A 26,591-nucleotide genomic window follows, 5' to 3' on the forward strand; every position below is an offset into this window, starting at 1 on the left:
GAATACAGAATACAGGCTTATGCTCACACTCTGGTGGACTTCCTGTTTAACCTGCAAGGAAACAGCAATGTGTGAACAAGGGCAAGGTTGAAGACAACTAGAAGCAAGCTAAATGTTGACATCAACCAATCAATCTGCTTTACCAAAAAAAAAAAAAAAAAAAAAAGCTTCAACGCTACGGAAATTCACCGAGCTTGGTTATCTGTTCTCAGTGATTTGCAATGGCTTGTAAATGCAGTACTGAATGTAAACAGTAACCACTTAGAAAAACTCCACATGGTTCCTTTAAAGTGGAAAGAAAAGAGTGATCAAACGGAGACAAGCAAAAAAATGAGACTCAGACTGGGGGCTGGTTTCCTAGGCGAATATGATTCACTTTTATTAAAAGCATCATAGCTACAATTCATCATACATGATGTCTCAAAAAAAAAAAAACAACAACAAAAAGACACACACCAAAAAAAGAGAAAAAAAAACATTTACATGGTATGTCTGTAAACTTCAAGGCTAGATAAGAATTTTGAGGTAATGCTCTTCAGCTTGCTGGCTAAAAGTAACAAAAAGTCCATTTTTTTCAAGAAAAGTAGCTAAGTAATAAAGGTACCTGATTATTTTAACTCTTTAACACCAGTGCATCAACAGGAACAGAGTGAGACAAAATTGATTGCAGTACTTATTTGTCATCATTTACAGTTTTAGTTTTGTTTTATATCATACGACACTTGTGGTTATTCATATAGTGTGTGTGTGTGTGTGTGTGTGTGTGTGTGTGTTGGGAGAGTGACGTTGGAACATTCAAAAGCTGCCTTGGTTATTGCTGTCTCAGCGTTACAGAGGAGAAAGAGGACCTTTGATGGGGAAGGTGTCTTCAGGGAGCTTAAACTGATCTCTACCCCTACAACCCACTTCTCTCTCTCTCTCTCTCTCTCTCTCTGTCTGCTGGGCTGGCTGTGATAGCAAATGTTAATAAGACCTGGCCACAGTGTTTGTGTGTGTGTGTGTGTGTGTGTGTGTGTGTGTGTGTGGGGGTGTGTGTGTGTGTGGGTGTGTGAGAGCGTTTGAATGTACTTTCAAATATTTGAACCACTTGCAGCACTTGATTTATCTCAAACACTTGAACTGGCCTCGGGGAATGGAAACAAATCAAGCACAGCCCGTGCTTTTCAAGTATTTAAAACTTACTCAGTGACCAGAGTTCTTCATGAAGAAAATGTGTCTCAGTCCTGTTCTGGCCAGGTCTGGTGTCAGTGTGTGTGACTAGAGCAACAGTCTTTAAAGAGAAGGTCACCAGGGAGCAGCACTTGGTCTGGAACTACCGGGATGTGAAGGAAAGAAAACTTGTAGGAAAAAACAAAACAAAAACAAAAACAGATTTTAATGTGGCAGCAACCGGGAAAAAAAATCAACCACTTCATGCGCCCCCTTTAAAGAATAAACCTGAAACATCACACATCCCTGTGTGGACCACCGCTCCAAATCCATTCACAGAAAGCTCTGAACAAGCACGGCTGCTTTTGGCAGCATGAGGGGGACCAACCAGAAGGCCTGATGGGCGGCAGACCCAGCCCGTCTGCCGACCCCCCCCCCTCGCCCAAACCAAAACCAGCCGATCGAAAACAGAGACAGGATTCAGGTGTGGCAGTGGAAAGACTCGAGACTTCAGTGTGGGACTGGGTTTAACAGTATTGGTTCAGTGTGCACACGAGCACACACATACATGTAAAGGAAAACGGCTGCAGGGACGAGTCCTCCCAGAAACAGTCACATGACAGAGAAGCAGTTAGTGTGTGTGTAGTGGTGGACACCTGAATGTGTGTGTATGTGTGTGCAGCTCATGATAAAGTATGTGTTGAGGTGTGTGTGTTGTGTTGTGGTAGTCAGTGTGTGAGACTGAATTTTAGGCCAGTCTGGTTTCAATTTCCTCCTCAGAGTCTACCTGGTCTGATATGTGAGAACTAAAAACAATCTGCCCCAAGACAGAGCAGCTCAACCAACTCCATTACCCACAATTCCTTTTGCAGCAGCTTTGTCAGACAGACAGCAGGTGAGCTGTAATGCGGCTTATTTTTGAGAACTGGTCTTAAAAAAGGCGCCACCAACGGGCGTTTCTTCTTGTTTTGCTGAGATGCTGCCGAGAACAAAACAGTCCAGAAGAAGGAAAAACTAAAAACAAAAGATCTGAGAGCTGAAAGCAGCAATAATAATAACAATAATAATAATAATAGTACTACTGGAAACTTGAAGTCCTATTTGAGGGATTGTGGGTGACAAAAGTGTAGGTGCACCGTTCACAGCGCACACAGGCCAACCAGATAGAAGAGAAAGAAAAAGTCTTTGAAGAAGAGCCGAGCTCTGAGCGAGCAGCTGTGAGAATTTTCCCTGACTACACTATCGATCAGAGAGATTTAACTTAACACACGCACACCTCGTCCTCTCTGACGCATAGTAAATATACCTGGCCAAAAAATAAACAACAAAGCGTTAAAGAGAAATCATCAACAACAACGCAAAGAAAAAAAAAAAAAAAAAGGATTTATAATAGTTTGGATATTTCTGGTGGAGGCGTGTAAACGTGGTGAGGGGGACAAGAGGGAGAGGTCAGAGGTGAGGAAATGTCTAAGGCCAGTCAGTTTTGTGTTTTATTTCAGACACTTGTGTCCTTTTGTGGAGATGCAGCTCCTGCCTCCTCCTCTCCTATCCCTCCATCCTCGAGAGCAGAATCCTCAGCCTCGCCTCTCGTTTCCCCCTCTACTCCCCCCTCCTTCTCCTCAGCCAAGTCACTTTCTCCTCCCTCTTCATCCTCCTCCTCCTCCTCCTCTTCCTCCTCCTCCTCTTCTCCTGTAGATTTCGGCTCCCCCTTCTTGTCCTCCTCGTCCCTCGGGGGGTTTGCGGACATGGTGTTCCCCCCCAGCGCTCCGGCCATGGCGCTCTGCAGCTCGGCCAGGGTGGAGGCGGTGGGGAAGCCTGGCAGGCTCAGCCCTGCGAGCCCTGGAGGTAGGAACATGGAGGGGTAGAGGAGACCGGGGGCCATGGTGGAGAGGAGGAAAGGGTTGAACGCCAGGGAATTGGTGGACATGCCGGCAGCCGCCAGCAGGGCGGCAGCGTCACCGTTGATGGATGCCTCAGCTGATGAATCAGCAGCTGGGACCCGAGAGGCTGCAGTGACATCATTAAGCGATTTCTCCTTCTTCTTCTTTGTTTTCTTCACTCCTTCCTCATTTCCCTCAGCCTCTTCATCCTCTCCCACCTCATCACCGTCTTCCTCCTCCTCCTCTCTCCTCCTCCTCCTCTTTGTTGTTGCGGTCTCGTCTCCGTCTCCTCCCTCTCCGTCCATCGTTCCGTTGGTGTTACCTACTGTGGCAGAGGCAGCTGTGGAAGCAGCAGCAGCTGTCGCCAGGTTTCCACCGAAGAGCCCACCAAGGCTGAACATGTTGGGGAGGGTGGCAGCCATGTTGGGCAGGCCTCCCATGCCTGGCAGCATGAGGGGCAGCATGGAGGCGGCAGCAGCGTTGGCAGCAGCCTGCTTGGGGTCAGTGGGATGAGGGAAGGCCATCAGACCAGCGGCCAGCTGGAGAGACTGGAGGCTCTGGAGAGAAGACAGGTCCATCCCTCCAAACAGACTGTTCAATAGCAGAGGGTTGATGCCTCCTGCAGACACAGACACACACACACACACACACACACACACAGGGTTAAAATGGAGCTGCCCCACTTCCACACAACACATAGACGGCTATGAAGTCCCATTTCTTACACAGACTGTGTGTGACAGTAGCTATTTTACATTTGTGTGGCAACAAACACTAAAATGAAAGCTGACAACTTCAAAAAACATTCAAAGTAAAATTCCAAATGCTTTCCAAGCTGTGCAAGATGAAAATTTAACTTAAAATGTATTGACATTTTACACCATGTGTTTTCCTCATTAATGATTTCACCCACCTGCAATCCATCTAGTATGAATCTTAATGTTTATGAGCCTGCTTGATCCGTACATCACTATTGTGTGTGTGTGTGTGTGTGTGTGTGTGTGTGTGTGTGTGTGTGGCAGTGGGTTGTACCGTACCTGCAGATGAAGCAGCTGTAGCCAGTGATGCCTGAGCAGCCTGAGCTGCTGCTGCTGCCTGGGCAGCTGCAGCTGCCTTGACTATCTCAGATTTGGGCCTTCGTCCCCGACGACGGACACCCTCCTCTCTGACAACGGGGCCGGTTAGAAGGCGGTCAAACATGGCTTCTGGCAGGAAACCCTGTGTGGAGGAGGAAACAGCTTCAACTGACAATAGAACTTTGAGCTGACTATTTGGGAAGGTTGGGCCCAGATGGGATGTGAAATCAATAAGCAAAATGTAAATGTTCATAGGCTTTGACATGGTTACTAACCGACTGTTTGACAATGTCTGTCCAATCAGGGGCAATAGAAAACTCTGGGTTCTCCAGTAACCACCTGGGAAGGTCCTTCATTGGTGGAGCCATAGCCCCACCCATCTGAGGAGCAAGAAGATGAAATGAGTTTCTCTCTGAAAATGTATTTGCGTAGAAAATAGACAGTTTCAATACACAGCAATTAAAATGTGTGTCAGGTTACCTTGCGTCCATTTCGTCTGTTGACCACAGGCACTCTCTCATCCCCAGTCAGGGTGTTAATGTCAATCTTGTTAGGGTTTCGACAGCGATGGCGCTTCTGCTTCGGCTTTGAGAACTGAGACAGCAGCAGCTCCTCGCTCTTCTGTAAAGAGACAGATGTGAAAACTTGAAGCTTACAGACCAGCAGGAAAGAGGCAGATATGCTGGAAAACATCATTAAGAGATAACCAGAAGCTTCAGCAGTACACAATGAAACAAATGAAGGAAAAGATGAATGACTTACTGGTTTGAATCCAGCCATGTCCATGGTGTATGTCGGGTGCTGCCTCAGCCACTCTCCCAGCTCTTTGCTGGAAACGGCTGCATCTTCTTCCTCCAGACTGCCAGAGGCCAGAGATCTGGCACTGGGGCTCTGTTCTGGCACAGAGTGGGGTCTGTGGGCACGGGCAGAATCCTGCACTGCCTCCGCACGTGAAACCTTCGATCCATCAGCATCATCCTGACAACGTGTCAAGGTGGGAAATATTAAGATGATGCAGATTTGCATATTGAATGAACATCTGCCTGTACAACTCAAACAATTTGACTGTTGTGGTGCCTACCCCTCCTGCTCTCTTGTTGCCCATAAACAGCAGCTCCAGGCCCTCCACGTTTTTCCTGCGGCCCCGTCTCCTCCTCATGGTGGGCAGGTCAGCATCCAGCGAACCATTGGCTCTGTGTCTGGAGTGCTTCGCTTGCTGCAGCAACTCCATTTGGGCTTTGAGGGAGGGGTTTGTCACCAGGGTAGCTGGGAAGCCGGCTAATGAGGGAGAGGCCTTGGGGTGATGTTGCATACCCTGGGGTGTGAGATAGGTCAGTGAATGAACATGAACTTTTAGTGTTAAAAGTGTGAATTTTAAGAAGCTTGGCAAATCTTTCTAAATCTAATGAACTAAACAGACTGAGTGCATTAATGTAAGTACCTTGGTAAGGTCTATAGCCTGGCTTTGGGTCTCTGCAGCAGCATGGCTCTCTCTCAGCTGAGCCACCATCTCCATCAGGTTCCGTCTCTTGGCTGCCCTCTCTGCCTCTATCTCAATCTTTCTCCTCCTCCTCCTCCTCTGTCGAGGCATGTCCTCCTGTAATATCAAGTTAACAGTTACCACTTTCAATTGCATCTGACATAGGAGCTTGGACAGCTGACACAGAGCGTAACTTTACAGGATTAAGAAAAAGTGTCCTTAACTCTGTCAAACTGCGGACTTGAAGGGTGTTATGTACATTAAAACTCACGTGAACCTGTGGTGACAGTGTTTTATCTTCACTCCCGCTGTATGGCGTGTGGATGCCGGCCATCGTCAGCTCAGCCAGGCTCCGCCTCTGCAGTGGGCTCTCGGTCGCCATGGCAATGGCCGCCGTGGCTGTCGTGGAACCATGCCCTGGCAACAAGTTGCTGGGGAAGTCAAAGACGTGGCGCCTGTTGACAGGCCACTTGCCCTTCAGGACTGCCTCGCAGATGTTATCCATCCTGTTGATCATCACTCGATCCTGAGCGGTGGAGAGAACGGACAGAGTTGATGAAATGCTCTGGCAGATCTTCCATCAGCCTCGCTTTCAGCGTACGGTAAAATAGTGACCTTAACTGCACAAAACAGTTTTCGGCCCATAGCTGTTGTTGACCTGCTACTCAGCGGCTGCAGTCTCTTTAAAGTAAAACACTCTTCCCTTTCATCAATTCTTTCCAATCAATTCTGCAGTTTTTAGGCTCTCCATTGAGCTAGTAGCAAATAAACTTCCTGCAAAGTTGTTTCACATTAAAAGCCTTCCACTGGTCCAAAAGGCATAATCCTGGTAAGCATTTAATATGAAGATGTTAATTCAGTTACGACAGAGGAAGGAAAACAAAAACTGCTCGAACCAAAAGAGAAGCTGTATTTTTGTCATCAGTTTTCCAGTAGCAAAGTACAGCCACTGTGTTTCATATGACATGACTGTTGTACTGATGGAATTACTGCTGTGGAAATAGACATTGTTGGATTTAACATATGCGACATAATTCCACCCCCCGCTGAACATTATTTGTCCGTGCTGACTATCATTCAAGACTCACCTTAGGCCAGAACGAGAATGCATAGGCACGGTCCTGTAAGGCCTGCAGTGCAGAAGATTCTGGCATGTCGTCAGGACAGAACCCATCTCTGGTTTCGTCTCGGGCTGATGTGCTCAGAGACGCGATGCTCTCCTCATCAAAGTTCTTTTGCTCTGATGCCGCACTCGCTATGTGGAGAGAAGGAAAGTCACGTTGCAACTCTTAATTAAAAACAGCTTCCAAACTGTTGTCAGGGGACGCAAACTCATTTTATTCTCTCGCCCCTGGAACTTAGGCTCATTAAAACACTGACGAGTCATGAGGGGAAACACCAGAAATAGGCCTGTGACCCAGTGTGGGGTCAGCAGTAATGGGGGCCGACAACCAGGAGAAATAAACTAGTTAACAAAAGAGATTATGATACACAAACGTACAGTCTAAGATATAAGATCAATGATTCTGGCTACCACTAAGTGTTTGCTACAGATAGAAACTTCCCCCATACCTTCAGCTTGAGAAGACTTCTCTGACTTGTCATCTTCATCCAGCCTCTCCTCCTCTTCCTCCTCCGGGCTCTTCTCAGTGTCAGCAGACTTAGGAGATTTAGGAGACTCTGGGTTCTCCCTTTCCTCTCCATCTTCCTCTGTAGTCTTGTGACCCGGTTGTGCTTTAGGAGACGAGCTGGAATGTTCTGGGAGCTCGGTGGTTGTCTCCTTCTGGTCACTGAGAGAGTCAGCAGGACTCAAGCTGCTTTTCTCTTCTGTCACATCTTTCTTTTGGTCATTTTCAGTCTTCAAAGTCTTGTTGTCTTCTCCACACTGCTGCTCCTCCTGTGCTTCCCACTCCTCTTTGTTTACATTTGGCTGGGCCTCTTCTTCTTTCTTTATCTCCATTCTTGGTGAAGTGGCAGCCTCGTCTTTCCCTTCACTGACTTCTCCTTCATTTTCTTTCTGTTCATCAGGAGTTTCAGTCTTGGTACATGGAATGTCGTTGACATCTTCTTCCTCCATTTTCGCCACAATATCTGTCTTCCCTTCTCCTTCCTCCTCTTTAGCTGCATTAACAGCAATTTTGGCTGCAGCGGCAGCACTTGCCAGCTCTGCGGGAGTGAGAAGAGGAGCAGAGGTAGTTTCTGCTGCTGCCATCCCACCTTTGGTGATCTCTCCCGGGGCTCCGATGTTGGCACTGGCCCCTCGCTGACTGGTAAAGCGTTGGTGGGCCTCCAGAAAGGCTAAGGTGGGGTCGTTTAAGATGTGATAATCTGTACGGCTCACACCATGCTTAGAGGCACCCAGAAGGAGGTCTCGGTCATGGCGTCCACACTCCCACCACTCTGGGAGGTCCGGGGAAGGTTGGCAGAGCTTGAGGCGCTCAGAGAGCAATGGATGGGGAAGAACCTGCTCTCGGATGCGGCGGAGCAGCTCAATGCGGTATAGGGTGCGAGAGGCACGCTCCTCTGTGATGGGGTCAATGATCAAGGTCGGGTCTGGGAGCTCTGCTGAAGCAGAAAGGCAGTCTTAAGTAAGTCACGAATATCAAGTTTACCCCAAAGTTGTTATTTTAGTTACTTAACAGCTGCACAATAAATAACAATGGAAAGACAACATGCTGACAAACAGGAATTTCGAGAAATTTACTGTGTTTCCTCTTACCTGTTTCAGTCTTGACTTGCATTCTGCAGACCCGTTTACACATGGCAATGAAGGAGTAATAATATTTCTCCAAGCTCTCATCTGTTTTTTTGTCCAGTCGCGCAAAAGCCCTGAACTGTGTCCAGTCAAATTTCTGATGCTGGGTATCCAAGACCACCCCGAAAGTGGACACAACTCTATAGAAATCTGCCTCCTCACGGCGTGTCCATCTAAAGAAAAAACAAGAAAATAGATTTAAAAAGTAATATGTAAATCACTTTGATTCTTTGATACTACTGGAGGGTGTTTATTTGGGAAGGGCTGTATTTTCATGAAATCTAAATATGATATTAAATAAAACACTACCTTTGTCTTCTTTCCTTGTAGTACATGGCTCCATCAGTCATCAGAGAGCTGGCGGTCATCACTGGTGACGCCTCTGGCATGAACTGTCCACCTTTGGCAAAGTAAGCACTTCCTTTAGCCAGATACGGGCTTCCTTCTGTCATGAACACCCCCGTTCCATCTTGGATGTAAGTCGCTCCTCCGCCTGTTTCAGTAACCATGGCGATAGAAGGCAGGAACTCCCTGCGTCGTCGCCGGCGACCATCAGGTCGGTTGAGTGCCTCCTGGCGGAGCTGCTCTCTTCGGTTGGAGCGCTGGTAGGCCGTGATAAGGCGACGCAGACGAGCCGTCAGAGCAGAAGCTGCTGGCCAATAGAGCCGCTCGTTTGAGCCTGAAGTTCCACCCGCAGTAGACGTACTTTGACCGTTTTCACCAGATTTAGCTACAGAGCAGGAGGGAAAAGAGATGAGATCATCATGTTATAATGTCATCATTTGCCCTACTCTACATTGTGGTGCTGATGCAGGAGCTACTTACAAAAGCATATAGTAAACAGCAACGTCCACTTATTTTACTTAGTTTTTTTTTTCATGACATTTCAATTAGCATTTGTTTACTGGCACTAACAGAGTTACTAGATGAGACATGAATCACCGGACATTTCTCATGTCAGTCTGAGTCAGCTCATTTGCTTACAAAACTTCCGGCTGGCCACTGGTCTTTTTTGTTTTGTTTTCAAATACCTTTGTTAGTCATGTACATAAATACACATACGCACACCCAATGATAATTTTATGCTTTTCTGAAAACCTTTAGAGTAATTCTGCTTTTAGATCGCTCCTATGTGGAGTCCAACTTTACCTTCATTCTCGCCCTCCACAGTGTCATCTTTGTCATCCAGTGGAGAGTTGGTGAAGTCGTCCATGTCATCTTTAAAAGGCATGCGCAGTGGCTTGTACTCTGGATCCTCATCTTCCCTGTAAAGAAAAACAGTAAATTTATCTTTTGAAAAAACTGGATCTTTCATAGCATGTTCCTGTGTTAAATTTAAATCAATCTTTAAATCTTTATCACTCCTGGGAGAAAATTACTGAAAAAGGCATTACAATGATACCCATCACAAACAGAGATGTAAAACTGAAAAAATAATACTACGGCTCAGGAGTAATGAGGTGCTTTTCGGTCAGTGAAGCCTGCTCTCTTACCCCTCAACACCATCTGCCATCATGTCAGAGCCCCTCTGCTCAGCAGCAATAGCTTTGGCGTCTGGCATGCCCACGCGCTCCAAGAAACACAGGGCGGGGTCGGCACGCATAGAGTTGTACTTCTCATAGCCTGAAGAGGAAAATAGATGAGTAATGCAGACATCTGAAATCCATGCCTGCAGGTGTAGAAAGCTATAAACTGAATTTCCATCAGTAACTAGTCAGATATGATTATTAGTCAACACACACCCGGCTAAAGGCAAACTCCTAGAAGGGTGAAAAAAGTTGTGCTTTCTAGCTTACAATGAGACAGACGAGATGCTACACAGTCCAACATGCACGCACACACACGCACACGCGCACACGCACACACACACACACACAGTCAGACACACAGCATCCATATTAAATGAAGGAATAGACAAAAACAGCAGCAGAAGGGCAGACCCCAGGAGCCAGCTGCTGACAAGACAGACAGCCTCCCTGTGTGTGTTGGTGTACGTATGCTTGCCTCAGTTCTGCATGTGCGTGTGCCATGTACGTGTGTAAGTGAGCCTGCAGGTACTTGTGTGTGTGTGCGCGCGTGTGTGTGTGCGTGTCATGAAGTCTGTGAAAGTGAGCTAGTGGGTGTGAGAAACTGCGTGTGTTTGTCCGTTAGAAGCAGTCAGGCAGAACAGATTAGAATGTGCAGATCCTACTGAGACTCATCGAGAAGGAGAGAGGAAGATGCAGAGGAGAATGGAAGAAAAAAAGAGTTCCAAAAAAAAAAAAAGAGGTGGAGAGTGAAGGGGGAAGAGGAAATAAAAGGAGGGGGAGGACAGGAGATGGATGGAAGGACAGAGGAAAGAAGGCCACGGTAACATCATACACAGCTCTGCGCCTGCAGCCAAATGTTAATCATTGGGGCCTTTATAGGGCATCACTCTTCTGTGTGTGTGTGTAGCATTGTTTTGTGTGCCTGCGTGTGCGTCTGCATACAAAGCTCTGTGTGTGTATTAGTCCCCCCAAAGGGCCTCCCCTGTGAATGGAGATTATGATTAACTATGGGTGAGCCCTTTTGTATTCCAGTGTGTGTGTGTGTGTGTGTCCTAATTGAATCATAGAAGGTGGCAATGATGGAAAAATTATGACAATTATGCCTCATTATGAATGAGGTCTCCATCCCCAGCACACACATGAAGCTCAGTGTGTTTCTGGAATTCTCATTCAGACACCCGGTCCACACACAAAGGTGGGTCACCGAGATATTAACGTAGCTTTCATAGCTGACTATCCAAATAACCAGCTCCACAGTTAACAGAGAGCAAAGATTTTGTTACTGAAACTAAGGTCAGCTTTGTTTACTACATTAACACCTGTAACACAGAGTGTGTGCACATGCACACACTCGCTTGCAGCCAGTGGTGAAACCAGCCATCAATCACACTCCAAACAGCACGCTGAGCCTGCCAGCTGCGTACCACTATTGCCATAGCAACACCAATCAACTGGTGGCAGCAGAAGTGGGTGAGATGTGTTTGCACGTACAAGCTCACCCAGTTTGACGACAACGTGCGTGTGACTGCTTATGTGATGCTTACGGCGACAGACAAAACTGTGTGTCTGAAAGTGCTGAAGTTATCCGTGTGTGTGTGTGTGTGTGTGTGTGTGTGTGTGTGTGTGTGTGCGTGATGTGATACGTGCATTATGGCTGCTGTGCTTGAAGTTGCAGATCTATATGTACACTTGAGTTTGAGTTACCGTGTTTGAAGACGCCGATGAGCAGGGATTTGTCAGCCTCGCTGTCCCACCAGTCAGCCGGGACCTCAGCATGGAAGGGCTGGGGAATCCAGACATCCAGCACACTGTGGCAGAGATAAACAATGTCTCATCACCAATAATCAAACTAAACGCTTTGTGTTCAGTTTGCTTCAGTCTGCCAGTCTTGTGTCTCAATTCAGGATCAGATTTTAAAAGGCACATGCAGACAGGTGTCTGTTGTATTCTAGTTGTACCAAATACAGGGGAAAAGGAATAATGATCTAAACAGGAAGTACTGCTCGCCGGCATCTGTTTTGTTGGTATGGAAAGGTCAATCTAGAAATAACTCAGTGATTTGACAGACTGAATGTCAAAAGTGAAAAGAACATGAACTGTGTAGTGAGCGCCACTGCACAACACATTTTATTAGCTAATGTAACAGTAAACAAATAAAATAAGAAAATCTGAGGGAATATAAACCATTTTAGAGGTTGCTGTATTATCTGCAGAATATATTTTACTGGACTGTTGTTTTAGATTTAAAAGATCCACCGAGTAAAAAGTGATAAAGAAACCGTGATACTTCATGTAAGGATACCACCATCATAGCACCTAAACACAGACTTTGATCTTGCAGGTATTGCTTTAATCGACTTTAAAAATCCAACCAAGACTAGATATCTGGTTTATTTAAGCACCTAAATAAACTACTGATAGCTTCAACGCTTAATCTATGGTCTCAATATTGCACCAAAACAAAAATAAATAAAAGCCCTCCATTATGGAAAGAAAATGGTGTTTCCAGCTAGTTATGGAAAGAAAGGGTACAATACACAATGGAAGCAGAAAGACAGAAGGTGACAGGAGGAGACAAGAAACCAGGGAAACAGTCCCTTATCTCTGCAAACAGCAGCATGCCCGGCCTTGGCAACACACACAAATGTGCGCGCGCCAAGACTGGCATGCTAAATCCCCCTGGCATATGCTGGCACGATGGCAGCCCGTATGCTCACGTCTGGCATGCACTGAGACACACACACATACACACAGAGGTATGTCACAGTAGCCATTGAGTGGGGGGAGGGACAGAGGGGAGGGGTTGGGGAAGATCAACATGGAGTGCACGTGCTCCCCATTATAAATGCATTCACATCTGGGTGTCAGGGTGATGAGGGGGATGGGAGATGAGAGACTAAAGTGCACTGCAGAGAGGGAGGGATGGACAGATGGCAAGATAAGTGTAGTGTGACAGAGAAAAATATGGAGGAAGCAGTGAAGGAGCTGTCAGAATGAGATGAAGGAAACCGTCAAGGTGAGCAGCATATCCAAGCTTTACATCAATACCACTATGCTGGGGTCTTGTGCATAATATCATAATAGGCAATAGCTTGTCAAAAAACTTCTAAATGGGTCAAACTGTGATAGAAAGCTCATTTTCCCCTGATAAAGTAACTGTGTAGCGTCTGTCAGAATAGGAAGAACCCTGCCAAAGAGGCCACTAGAACAGACGGAAATACGCTTTAGTAATAATTCATCACACGTTCATATAAATATCTGCCTCTCGACTTTCATGATGCGTCCAATACATAAAGCCTTTTCAACTGTATTTTGCATTCTAGCAAAGATGGATGAGTTCTCCCCCCACATTTCATATCATATCCTCATCTAAAATTTCACTAAGCCAGAGATAGCCATTCTGAGTAGGGTGTGAAGATTTGATGAAATAGAATAAAGACAGGTGAAAAAACATGGCATGGAGACTCTACTAACCTGGAGTCGCCTCCTTCCAGGATACGCTCTGCCTGGTCGCCAATAACCTCCTGTCGCAGGTAGTACAGCATTCTCACTCTCAGCAGCACCCTGAGAAATGACGAAAAAGAAATTAGTGAAGCTGGTTTAGTAGAGTTGTCCAATTTGGACAACTAGGGCTGCAACAGTGTCAACTTCTCTATGGATATTTTTTTGCACTGAGCAAAAGGCAAAAACTTACTAAATGTCAGAAAATCATGTCTAAACTTTCCAGCGCTAAAGCGGACCTCTTTAGATCAATTATTTACCTTACCAAGAGTCTAAAGACATTAAATGAGAAAGATAGAAAAAAAAATCAGAAGCTACAACTAAATAATTAGTATAAGTATCCAATACTCCAATAATCCAGTTTACCCTCTAGTAATTTTGACATCTATTGTAATTAACACGTTGGAAATTTTAGTTAAGCAGGTTTTTTTGCAAAACTGTAGAAAAAAAATTCTTGAGTGAATATGATATCAGATGATTCATTACCAGAGGGAGCCCTGATAATACTATTCACACTGGACACATTTGATTCGGGGATGTGCTGTAAAGGAAAGATCTGAGATTTTGATCTTAAACTACTCAGATGGAAAATGTCTGGAGGTATTCTTCTGTTGAAATACGACTACCAAAAACAATAAATCACAACTGTGTTTCAGCGTTTTCTTCTACTGCTGTCAAGAAAATGGTTGTCTTCTTTGGACATAAATGACAAATGTTCTGCATCAGAATTTGCTTCAAGTATCTCCCTGGGTAAAATGAATAGTTTAACTGAAAGTGAATGAGAGTCAGATTTGATCTCACTGGAAACACTGTTATCTGGGAGATCTGCTGCACTGTAAACATTTGTCACCAGATTTGTCACCAGGATTTAATGCCAGTAACAGCGTTTGGAGCAGAAGACAGAAAAGGAGACGGGGGCAGGGAGGAGGAGATGAGTGGGAGGAGCGGAAGAGAGAAGCACTGAACGGATAGAGCTGTGCTGTAAGGGAGGGAAGAGAAAGTTTGGAGGCAACGAAGAGAGGGGGGAGGGTATAAAGACAGTCATTTGCAACTCATTCTGCAGTGTGTGTATTTGTGCATCAATGGCATCACAAGTTGCAGTGTGTGTTTGTTGGCAGTCTATGTGTGCTCATCCATCAATGTGCCAGGCCTGATTAGCCACACAACGCTGTGCTCCAGCCTAGCAGATGGCACCACATAATCACCCCCAAGTGTGTGTATGTGTGCGTCTGTGTTTGTGCGTGTCTTTCACCCACTTCCAACAGGTCTGCCTGCCTAGCACCTGGCCTGGCATGCAGCCAGACACACACACACACAAAACACACACAAACAAACAAACTTCCCTCAAGAAGAAAAAAAAAATCTTGGAATTGAACCTGGAGGGCAAGGAAGCATATCTCCCTGACAACAGGAGCGAGAGCTGACCACAGACAAATGCCTGTGTGTGTATATGTGAAGAGGAAGACAAGGAGACTGCTGCTTCTGTTAAACCTGTGTTATATGTATGGTTGCAAACTGGAGATGGAGAAACCAGGACACCTGCCACTTGTATCCATGTCCTGGTTTTAAAGTCACTATTCATATTAATCAGTATCTATCCATGCCACTGAATTAATACAGTAATACTTTCATAAACTGATGGTTGTAACTGTATCAATGGAGACATCTCGCAAGACTCACTGTTCTTTCCGACTCACATGCAAGACAGCCATGAAATGGAGTATGACTTCCATGTTCCTGGCTACACGTATTAGCACTAGCTGCCATAGTGATTCAGGTGTGCGTGTTAATGCCCTACTTGTTACAGTGATGTTTCAGGTGTCTCTTGTAGCTATCTTCTTGCAGTAAGTGGTCAGGATTGCAGCTGGCCAGCCAATCAGCTCGTGGAGTTTGTGGAGGAGGGGCCTGGGGCTTCCCCTTTTTGCCCTTCCTGCCCCTAGGGACAGGGGTAGAGAGACCTGGGAGGAGAGAGAGAGAGAGAGAGAGACAGAGAGAGAGAGAGACAGATGGAGGTAAGTATCCACAAATGGCAACCTGTAAACCTTTTTGACATATCTTCATATCTTGCTTCACTGATTGAGACGAAAAGGAGAAATTCTGATACTAACTGAAATTAGTTTTCTGTTGACTGTCACTTTAAGATTATGTTTATCCATTATTTTTTACATTCCTATAAACTGTGGAGATGGTAATCCCATATGATGGTTAATGATGTTCACAATTACATACATTCTTGGAGTATACACAGTGTGCATATAGTGTAATCAAGGATGTGTTACCAGAGTGGTTGGTCAGCGTCTTGGTGGTCCCATCTTCGCTTGGGGTAATGAGATCCCAGATGAAACTTTTGATGTTTTCATCTCCACGGTAATGCAGCAGGCAATAGGCCAGGAGAGCCCTGCAGATAGTTTCCACATCCGACTCCTTAAGGGGGCGCTTGAAGCGACCGTGAGCCAGGATGTCACTCCACCTACCCCAACTGAAGATGGACATGGAGAAAAAAAAAAAAAAAGAAAAAAGAATGGCACGGCCCTGTCAGTGTGTGCATATGCCCAGTCTCTAACATAAAATATTCAGTCTACTAGACTCTAGACAACACCGTGACTCTAGCACACAAAACTTCATGCAATGTTTTTGATAGATTGTCATACCACAAAACCTCATAACATAACACTGTATACACATACACCACATACCGCAAAGTACAAATAATACCAATATACTGTAATAAGGAAACTACATTTAACATAGTATTGCAGAGTCAAAGTGATCCGTAAACCTGTCCTGTAAACCTAGGACAAATAACAGAGTTTAGCTTTTCTTTTAATAAAGGAGACTAATCTGGCACTTATTTCTCATCTTAACTAAAATGTCTTTAATTTTATTTAGAGGCTCGGGAATGTTAAAGTAAACGCTGGCTAATAATTATTTTACTAAATCAGTCTGACAGTTTGTAATTCTGTGTGACACCATTTCATAGCTCACATGACCTTATTCCGTCATGATTATATATACACACAAATCAACGTCATTTTGCCTTACAACCCTAACGATGAGTGTTGGGTTCCCATTATACTGTACATTTTACCAGTCTGCTGACTTAACCGTTACTGGCACGCTAACTAGTACCACACAGGGATCACTGAGTGTGCGCTGCCCATCTCCCCCCCACCCCACACTTCCAGAGAGCGAGGGACCCTAAAGGCTGATGTGGTGGCCAGGACCCCTCAGACTGCCTTATTCTCAACTCAACTTTTTGCACTGCTGCTTCCCCAATATTCACTGAACCATGTGAACCACTCTTACTCTGAACCTTTCTAGAAAGAGTAAAATGGTGGGTGAGGGCAAGAGCGGGAGAGATGGATGATGGGAAAAGAGAACAGAGCGCTAAGCAGAGAGGACAGGCCCAGTCAGACAGTGTGTTTTTGTGTCCTACAGCCTCGGGCCATGAGACTAGACTGTAACAATAACAATGCTGACATCTCACTAGCACCACTGTTCTTTCTTACACACACGGACATCATGCAAGTCAGCCATGAAATGGACGGGCTCGCCTCATAATCACTGTCTGTGGTAAGTGTGTCAATGTGACTGCGTTGTAGTATACTGCTCCAATATATCGGACTTTACAAGTCTGGGTTCAGATGCTCTTTTTTGACTGCAAATATTACCTGGCCCTAAATTAATTATTACTTGTTACAGTCCAATAAATACATACATTATCTACAGCAGCTTGATGACACAGTTAAAGATGTGAACTTCTTTTTTTAAATTTGTCTGTGTGTGATAGGCTTCAAATGAGACATCTGCGTTTATGGAAGCTGATACTTGTGCCATGCTCTCACAGGCCATTTTGCGTGCACTAGAATAAGCATGCTTGGGGTCTGTGTGCATGACCGTGTTTAGAGGCGGCACTGATTAGTGGCTGTGTGTGTTTATGGCCTTGGCTGCAGAGATTTCTTGTCTACTAAATCATTCCATGTACGCAGGTCTGCATCCATTACCTTGTGTGCTCTTTTACACACAAACACACATTAATGATGAACTCAAGGGATGAGTCCCTTTAAGACCACCGTTTGTTCTTTTTATTACTTGTACTGATTAAACAAAGCATTTGTTAATTAGATTTAGAGGTGACGGTTGGTGGATTACCTATGGACATAGCTACCTAGCTCTTTTAAGATGGATACAATATTAAACCTCACATGTAACTCTCAACAAAAATACTAGTAAGAGGAATTATCAGACTGCCCTCTACTATCCTATTAAATTTCACTGTCAACAATAGTTGAGACATCACACGGTATTTTAAGATGTCAGTATTTTATAGAGATGCACCGATTTATCAGCTGGTGACCGGAATCGGCCGATTTTCACGTGATCGGCCATGACCGGAGACCGGCCGGTCAGTCTGACATATGCCGATTTTTTGCCGGTCAAATGCACTCGCATTTACATCGCGCAACATCAGCATCACACGCAGGCCAGCTGACAGTCTTGCCTGGGCCCGGGACGAGATAATCTTAGACGAACTTCTCTCTCTTCTCTCACCGGTAGCCTGACTGTGTCCCTCCGCTCCGAGACAGCGGGCCCCTCCCGCATCACTCTCTCTGTCACCTGACTGCAGCCGGATCTCTCTCCTCTCTGTCTCATCCTCTCTGACGGAGCTAACAAACTCAACTGTTTCTGTCAAAGATAACGTGTTGTGTCGGGCTTTTATACAAGCTAATGGACGTTAGCATTAGAGCTAGCCTGTTAGGTTACGTTACAAGGCTGGTAAACGTTGGCTGCGCTGTTTCTAACCTACGTTCACTTTACTAGTCCCAGCTTCACCGTCACCACCTTTTTTTTAAATATTTTTTAAGAAAATCTTTAAGGCCTATATTTTCTTCTCTTCTTCTCTTTTCTTTCCTTTTCTGAGCACCGGACTTATGCTGACCGGACATTTTGAGCGTACTGAACTTCAAATCAAACGGCAACATCAAATTTTGATCAGTGGCCAAACCATTTTTGTGTTGGCGGTGGGGGGGTTCTTGACCACTATTTCAAGGACAATTAGGAAGAAAACAAAAAAAAAAGGCTTTTATGTAACTCAAATATTACATTTTTTTTTTCCCCCACAAATTGGCCTATTTTATTTTTAATTTTTTCCCCACACCAGGAGTAATTTATATAGTTCTATTTTTATAGTGATAGCGATTATCTGTTCAAAAAACGTTCTATTAAAGAAAAGATAATATTAATATTCTATTAAAGAAGAGAAAATAAATCTTTGTGTGTGTTAGAAAAAACGAAATCGGAATCGGCTAAAATCGGTATCGGCAGGTCAAACTCAATGAAAAATCGGAAATCGGAATCGGCCGGGAAAATTGTAATCGGTGCATCTCTAGTATTTTACATATAAATACGCAGTTAACCTCATTATTCATCTGGTTTTAAAGTAGGAAATGGAAATATGTGACAAACCCGTAGACCAGCAGGTTCTTCTCCACTCTGAAGCACTCAGATCGGGGGTAGCCCTGGGCTTTGTCTTGGGGCCGTCGTGGTTTGGATGATGGTTTGCTCGGTTCGTCCTCGTCACTCTCCAGCTCAGAGAACTCCATCATCTCATCCTCTTTGACACTGCTGTAGTGCCGGGTTTGTTTTCTAACCCTCGGCGTGTCGATAACCAGCGTGTTCTGGAAACAAATTAATTGAAAATGTTTTAGTTCAATAGCTTAGATGTTCTTTCCTTCTGGTGTATTGCCCTCCTTCAATGAGAACCTGGTTTTGCAGATGGCCGAAAATCCCACCATAACAATATGCAAAGTACCTTCTGTTTTATTCCCTTGAAGTGGCCTATTTGTATATATCTTGTACATTCTGACTTTGAGGACTAGTGTGAACCCTGTGAATACATGACATCTTCTGGTCCAAATCAGATTAATTGGATATTTGGCCCCTTGTTTCATTCCTGATGCTGAGAAAATTGCTGCCTAGCTCAAACATAAACTGGCATTAATTATGTTGTCTAATGAATTACATTTCTGTTCAATTAATTTGATTTTTCCCCCCTCTTGCAGACCCATTAATATGCGCAAACAGGGCAGTAGTTAGTTCCACAATTATCACAGAGAGCTGCAGTCATTTCCATTTTAACATCACACAATAAGAAATCCCAGGGGAGCAGCCCATATTCATGCTTGGAGAGCTGGATTAAGTGTTCCAGTGGAGGACCCTCCACAAGAGAGCGAGTGGAGAAGTCGTCGGGATGGAGAAATACACAAAGAAAAAAGCAAACAAAATAGAAAAAGAAGGAAAGGAGGAATAAAAAGCCTTGTGCTCAATGTGTGTGCAAGAATGCGACGGAGGCTGTGTTTCTGTGTGTGTGTGTGTGTGCGCGCGCGTGTGTGTGTGTGTGAGCACTAGCCTAAGTGATATCTCTGTACCCTCCAGGCATCTGCGCTCCGTTAAGTGGAGCTAAGCAGCTTACTCTCTCTCGCTCAAACACACACACGAGAGCAGGGAAACATGGGTAATTAAGGAAGAGAGGAGATTCCCAACTGTCAATATTAATCTCTCTCTCTCTCTCTCTCTGAGCTTCCCTCCTGTCCTTTCTGTCTCTCGCTCTCCGTCCGTCTCACTTTCTTCCTCCTAGCTTGTAGTGATAGCACTGACTAATTACCACTGTTAGCCTGCTTTCCATAAAGGGACACCAGAAAGAGCACGTGAGGGAGTATAAGTATATAGTTTTACAGTGTAATGGTTCTCTATCTGTGCCTTTATGGCTACGTCAACTGTTCTTGGGTGGGGTCTTAGGTTTCAGGTTCCTATATTTACAGTATTTATGTACTGTGCGTATGTGTAGTACCCGTCCATTGATGGCGTCCATGTCAAGCTCAGCTTTCTTGGCCCATTTCTGCCAGAAGTCTGGATCCTCCAGAGAGATATCTGTTCGGTTACCCGTTGCAACGAAACTGGCCTGCAGACAATAGGAAACAAGTTAGTCATTTTATTAAAAGCTACTGGCACACCACAGGCATTATATCAGTGTGAGTAGATCAAGATAAGATCAGGACAAACAGTCTCTCACCTTAGCAAACGTGGAGCCCTTGCCCTCAGACTCAATGGTGATGGTGTGGGTTCGTCTCTGGAGGATCTGGTCGATGTCTTCCTCACAGAATTTTGAGCCTTCATCTTCTTCGTCCATCAGAGCTCCATACGCTCCCTTCCTCAACAAGTCTTCAATCTCCTTTTTGGATAACTGCTGGACCTGGACAAGAAACAACAACAACTTTTAATTGCTTTGTTTTTTTAAGTCTTTACTGGTGAACCCAAAGTCTTGTATGAGAATATTTCATGAGTGAATATCTAAAACAAGGTACACTAAAGATAAACTTCAAATAAAATAAATCTGAAGTTACTGATCTAGATTTTTGAGTGTTATGCGTCTCACCCCACTGTTGGCGTTCTCTCGTCCACTCATGCTCTGAAGCACAGCCTTGTCAAGGCCCAGCTTCAGACTGGCCTTATCGAACATCTCTCTCTCGTAGCTGTTCCTGGTGATCAGGCGGTAGATCTTGACTGCCTTTGACTGGCCAATACGATGACATCTTGCCTGGGCCTGGTGGACAAAGCATTTACAGACTCATGAACATGTTGTTCTGTGTTGTTGTTTTTTTTTATACTCCTTTTTCTTTGCTCTGTAGGAGTGTATTCGGCTGGAGATGTAAGGTTACAGCAGAGGACTAATGATATGGTCCAGTGAACCAGAGCTAAATGTGGCTGGCAGAGTCATTATATCTGGCAGACTGTCTGAACTCCAAACTGTCCACCCTGAAAGCTGGTAAGGACTCTACAGTACCCTTAAATTACTACCCTTAAACTCTCTGTAGGTGAAGCAGCATGAGGCTTGTACCTGGAGGTCATTCTGAGGGTTCCAGTCAGAGTCAAAGATGATGCAGGTATCCGCTGCAGTCAAGTTGATGCCGAGTCCTCCAGCTCTCGTACACAGCAGAAAGACAAAACGGTCCGAGTCTGGTCTGGAGAACCTGTCAATGGCTGCCTGACGCAAGTTACCACGGACTCTGCCATCTATACGCTCGTACGGATATCTGCACAGAGTGGGAGGACAGGTGTGAATTACTGTCACCAAACAGGGGTTCCTGTAAAGGAGCAGTCAACACTGTGGTAAAGATTTTCTAAGCTGACTCGAAGACTTGTTATCGAGCCAATCTTAGCACTGTCCAGAGCAGCATTTCACTGCATATGCAAGTGTTTCACCGAGACTGACTGAGTAGGCACAAAACGCAAACTCACTAAGCTTATCAGTTAAGTACATTTTAATTTGATGACAGGTCACAATTTTGTTAGATCTTTGGTGAAGGAGGAAATATTCTGTAACACCAATTTACAAACACAAGTAGACTGAGTGTCTTTACCAGAATGAGATGTCCCTGGTCTCACTCATTGCATTACATCAGTTTCAGGAGTTTACTCCTCAGAGTTAAAACTCTGAAACATTTCAGCTCACAAACTAAATACCTTCACATTTTCTGTCAAGCAGATTGCAAAGGTTTGGCCAAATTTAGCAGGTTACAGTTGTTTCTTCAATGATACATACACCAATCAGGCATAACATTATGACCACCTTCCTAATATTGTGTAGGTCTCCCTTGTGTCTCCTAAACAGTTCTGACTTATCTGAGAATGGACATGGTCCTTCTGAGGGTGTCCTGTGGTGTCTGGCAACAGAATGTTGTTAGTGGGGGCCTTTGGGTCCTATGGGTTGAGGGGAGGGGCCTCTGTGGATCATCCCACAGATACTTGATCAGTTTGGGATCTAGTGAATTTGGAGGCCAGGTCAACACCTTGTGCTGTTCTTCATGTTTTTTAGTTGTTCCTAAAGTGTTTTTATGTGTGTGTCTGGGTCAGGCTGCATCCTGCTGGGGATGGCTGCTGCCATCAAGGAGTGTCATTGCTATGGGGTGGGGGTGTCTGGTCTGGTCTGGGTGGGTGCTACATGTCTAAGTAATATCTACATGAATGCCAGGTCCAAAAGTTTCCCAGCAGAACATTGAACTGTCACAAAATGGTCAATGTTATTTACTTCTCCTGTCAGTGGTTTTAAAGTTGTGGCTGATCGGTGTATATACCAACATTGCAAATTTCCATCTGCCATTCAAATAAGTTTGAAATGTTGCAATGTGTTGTTAAATACTCGATTGGATTCTGTGTCCACAGAAACAAAACATCAGTTCAATTGTATTTATATAGCATCAATAACAAATTGTCTCATAAAGGGACTGGGCCCTTGCAGTTTTAAAGAAAATGGCTAAGTTCTGCCTATTCTCACCGTCTCTGGATGAGGTAGTCCTCCAGGATGTCCAGACAGCGGACCATCTGACTAAACACCAGTACCCTGTGTCCACCGGCTTTTAGTTTGGGCAGCAGCTTGTCAATGAGCACCAGCTTGCCAGCAGCCTGGATCATGGCTTGAAGGGCCATTTCCGGCACATCTGTCCTGCCACCATGGGAGTCCCTGAACTCCTCAATGATCTTTTCTTCCGCTCCTGGACAAGAGACAATAATAATTATAAAAAGGAACTAAAATATAACTTGTTTGCTATGGTAAGTCATACGTTTGGAAGAATGAGTATGCACCATTAATGAGGTAGGGGTGGTTGCAGCATTTCCTCAGCTCCATCATGGTGTTGAGGAGGTTGGGGACACTGGATCCTCCACCTCCACCTCCTCCTCCTCCTCCTCCTCCTACACCTCCTTTGGACAAGAAGGAGAAATTCTTCTCCAAAATGGCCCGATAGTATTTCTTCTGGATGTTGGTAAGCTCCACCTGACAACAACAATATCCAAATATGATCCAAAATCGTGAAGAGCATAAAACAGATTCCAACAGATGAGGAGAACTTGATGTTTGCAGGACGAATGGAGACCGTCAAGTGAGTTTTGACTGACCCCACTGAGTTATGAACCAACTCTCCTACCTCAATGATGGTCTCCTCCTTGGGTGCCAAGTTTTTCTCTACATCCTCCTTCAGTCTTCTCAGCATCATGGGCTTCAGAATGGCTTGCAATTTTTGAACCTGATACAAAATAAAGTATTATGGAAACGGAAATTTAGGAATCCTGGAGACTTGAAAGACCATCCCTGCCACCACATTTGCCACAATACTGACTGGCTGGTCATGTTACCTGTTCTTCAGTCTTAAGATCTCCAAATTCAGTCATGAATGTTTGTTCAGATGGGAATCTCTCTGGCTCCAGGAAGTTGAGCAAGCTGAAGAGCTCCTCCACAGTGTTCTGGAGAGGAGTTCCTGTCAACAGAACTTTGTGCTCCTGAGGAGAAGGCAGAGGCAGGAAAGACATATTTAGAGTTTCAAAATTGGAATGCAGGATGTGTCTACAGGATTTTAACCCTTGAAGAGGATGAGAGTGATTTTCCTATCACGGCACTGGGTTATATGCCCAATTCAAACTGCCCTCACATTTTGTCAAAATGTATAAAGCCTCCTACTAGACAAAACATTTATTTATAATTAACATGCACTCCTGTGTGCCAATAAACTGTATGCACATATCACTTAACTCCTTTATTTCTCCTCGTCTCAGCCACCCCTATGTTAGCGGCACTCACCATGTCCATCATTTTAAGTCCTTCCAGTAGTTTGCAGTTTCGATTTTTTAGACGGTGAGCTTCATCTATCACCACACAGCGCCACGGGACACTGCGGAGTTCTGGACAGTCGGTCAGAATCATCTCAAAGGTTGTTATCACCGCATGGAACCGATACACTCCCTTTATTATCTTGCCCTGGAGTGTCAAAGAAAGAGGGGAAAAGCATGAAGGTCAATAAGAACGGTGTCAGCGACTCGTTTATTATCTTACCTTGTGGATCTGTGAGACAAACTGTCTGTACTTTTAGGTCAAACATAAAAGGCATTAACTGTGGGCGATAGCGGCTCCACAAATGTAAAAGCCAAGAAATCTCTGAAACAGAAGATAGTGTTGGACTTGCGACAGTCCTCCCATCTAAAACAAACTCTGGTATTTGTTCATTTTAGTAATCTCAACAATAAAAAAAACATCTGTTGAGTATTTACACTTTTGTGAGTCTGTTTATTCAAACCACATCAACACACAACAAAACGCAACTGGTAACTTGCTTATAGAGTCACATGTATCTGGTGTATGGGCTAAAGTAGACAGGACAGGAGAAAAGAACACGTCCCTCCACTGCAACCTTGAGGATTACCTCAGCCTGGATTAAGAACGAGCAGTTAGCAAGTACACTGCTACTACAGCTTATTTTCTTCACAGGCTCATTGTGGCGTAGGTTATACCAAGACATGTTAGCAGCATTGTACAATAACAGCTTACAGTGTATGGCTTACAGCTAGTGGACTGTAAACAGCTTATGCAGCAGAGGAGCACTGTCTATCCCAGCAGGCTGAAGATTTCCCCTGACCGAGGAAGTGTTCAGATCTGCTGACTGCCTCACACAATAACTTCTTGTTTCTTCCTGTTCAGGGCGGCTGCAGGATGTTTTCCTATGTCTTATACAATGTGAAATGAAATTATTTCACATTGTATCTAAACTTGTGTCTGGGTTTAGTCATTACATCGTAAATACATTTAAAAATGCAAAACTATAAGGAAATGGCTGTTTGGACTTACAGAAACTAAAGAAACATTGTTAAACTGGACTGAACAACTAGAGTGTAGTTATCAAATTTAGGTAATATCTGGAAAACCTTTCTGCAAATCAATGCACTGTTTACATTCAGTGCAGTGTTACATCCCTAGTTTTGCTGTGCAGTCATTATACAGAACTACTTTTTGGTCATATGTACCACAACTGTGCAAGCAGATTCAATCAGCTCTCCCAGTCTTACATGGCAGTGTACTAAAATATCTGGAAAATCTCTATTCTTATTTTACTGTAAGCATATACCCTTTAACTTTATCTTAACAGAAGGCTACATTCTTGACTAGGTCAGCCAGATTAACCCCATGTACATTATTAGTAATACATAAACTAATATATTGCCCAAAATCTCACAAGACAGCATATTGAGTTTAAGTAAGTAGACTTTACAGCTCCATATCATTCTCTTTTACCTGTGCGTCTCTGTAGTACATCTCATAGGCCTGGATAGTCTTGCGACTGGCCTGGCTGCCATGGTAGACCACAGCGTTGAGCTCAGTCCAGGTCCTGAACTCTCTCTCCCAGTTTGGGATGGTGGAGAGAGGGGCGATGACCAGGAATGGTCCTTCAATACCCTTCATGTAAATCTCATAAAGGAATGTAATAGACTGGATGGTCTTCCCTAGACCCATCTCATCAGCCAAGATACAGTTGCGCCTGTGGAGGACAAATTATGTGGACAAAGGAAGAAATTAACAGATTTTACATCAAGTACATCTTGCCTTGACTTATACATGACTCAATAAATAGGCTTCAATGACCTAAATGATTTTCCCTCCTGGTTTATTAATGCTGCTTTTCCAAAAGGGTGAGGCAGTGTGTTCAAATACACTGGTTGAATGCAAAAAAAAAAACGTGAAAGAGAAGTTGGAAAATAGTTGATGCGCTATTGTTGGAAAAGGGACTTATTTGGCTGAATCACTTCCATATGTGACTGGAAAAATTTGCAGAAAACCCATGACTAATAATCACCTAAAATTTGGGGGATATGAAATCATAACAAAGGTTTACATCAACTCTATTGAGTTTTGTACTATTGAATGTAGAGAGTGCAAATAGAATAGATACCACAAGAGACTCGTGCTGTACCAGAGCGTACATTTCAGGCATGGATGGCGCCAGTGGGAAAACTTAAACTGCAGTATACCACAGGACCACTTAATGTTCACTTTAATGTCCACTTAAGACTATTAAATGAGGTGCTATTACATGCACCGGCTGACAGTAGCAGTTAGGGGCTAATTCTAACAATATACAATTAATGGTGACTTACGAGTTGTACCAGTTGAAAGTTAGCCAGTTGAGGCCTTCTAGCTGGTATTCCCTGAGTGCGTTGCCGTTCTTGTAATCCTTGGAGCCCTCCAGCTTTTTCCAGTCAGCTGCAGGCGGCCGATCCTTGACAGAAAAAGAAATGACTTGGGGTTATTAAAGCATATAAGCCTCTTGTTTATGAATGCCTATGAAATCAGTGATGCAAGGATGCTGATAACTGAAAGGGTGTACATGTGTTTTAACT

General features: G+C 44.4%; 1 protein-coding gene across 4 annotated transcripts in view; it reads right to left on the minus strand.

Annotated features, from left to right (window-relative positions):
- Positions 1-350: 350 nt before the first annotated feature.
- chd7 (chromodomain helicase DNA binding protein 7) overlaps positions 351-26,591 on the minus strand; it is a 62,364-nt gene continuing 36,123 nt past the window's right edge. For 2 of the 4 annotated variants that reach the window (XM_084546974.1, XM_084546972.1), the window contains exons 12-41: positions 26,349-26,470; positions 25,489-25,732; positions 24,004-24,180; positions 23,562-23,705; positions 23,354-23,452; positions 23,013-23,202; positions 22,705-22,921; positions 21,268-21,463; positions 20,806-20,973; positions 20,443-20,622; positions 20,221-20,331; positions 18,837-19,048; positions 15,650-15,849; positions 15,169-15,328; positions 13,344-13,433; positions 11,574-11,677; positions 9,834-9,963; positions 9,490-9,605; positions 8,650-9,070; positions 8,305-8,513; positions 7,158-8,147; positions 6,674-6,840; positions 5,857-6,111; positions 5,547-5,702; positions 5,187-5,420; positions 4,868-5,083; positions 4,586-4,726; positions 4,381-4,485; positions 4,067-4,247; positions 351-3,648 (exon numbers count right to left, since the gene is read on the minus strand). In XM_084546974.1, the coding sequence (XP_084403100.1) occupies positions 2,645-3,648; positions 4,067-4,247; positions 4,381-4,485; positions 4,586-4,726; positions 4,868-5,083; positions 5,187-5,420; positions 5,547-5,702; positions 5,857-6,111; positions 6,674-6,840; positions 7,158-8,147; positions 8,305-8,513; positions 8,650-9,070; positions 9,490-9,605; positions 9,834-9,963; positions 11,574-11,677; positions 13,344-13,433; positions 15,169-15,328; positions 15,650-15,849; positions 18,837-19,048; positions 20,221-20,331; positions 20,443-20,622; positions 20,806-20,973; positions 21,268-21,463; positions 22,705-22,921; positions 23,013-23,202; positions 23,354-23,452; positions 23,562-23,705; positions 24,004-24,180; positions 25,489-25,732; positions 26,349-26,470 (6,939 nt within the window). In that variant the 3' untranslated portion in view covers positions 351-2,644. Of the gene's footprint in view, positions 3,649-4,066; positions 4,248-4,380; positions 4,486-4,585; positions 4,727-4,867; positions 5,084-5,186; positions 5,421-5,546; positions 5,703-5,856; positions 6,112-6,673; positions 6,841-7,157; positions 8,151-8,304; positions 8,514-8,649; positions 9,071-9,489; positions 9,606-9,833; positions 9,964-11,573; positions 11,678-13,343; positions 13,434-15,168; positions 15,329-15,649; positions 15,850-18,836; positions 19,049-20,220; positions 20,332-20,442; positions 20,623-20,805; positions 20,974-21,267; positions 21,464-22,704; positions 22,922-23,012; positions 23,203-23,353; positions 23,453-23,561; positions 23,706-24,003; positions 24,181-25,488; positions 25,733-26,348; positions 26,471-26,591 lie in introns of all 4 variants that reach the window. The other 2 variants (XM_084546973.1, XM_084546971.1) reach the window with 1 other exon arrangement.

The sequence above is a fragment of the Chelon labrosus genome (genome assembly GCF_963514085.1).
Source record: "Chelon labrosus genome assembly, chromosome: 6".
In the NCBI taxonomy this organism is placed as follows: domain Eukaryota; kingdom Metazoa; phylum Chordata; class Actinopteri; order Mugiliformes; family Mugilidae; genus Chelon; species Chelon labrosus.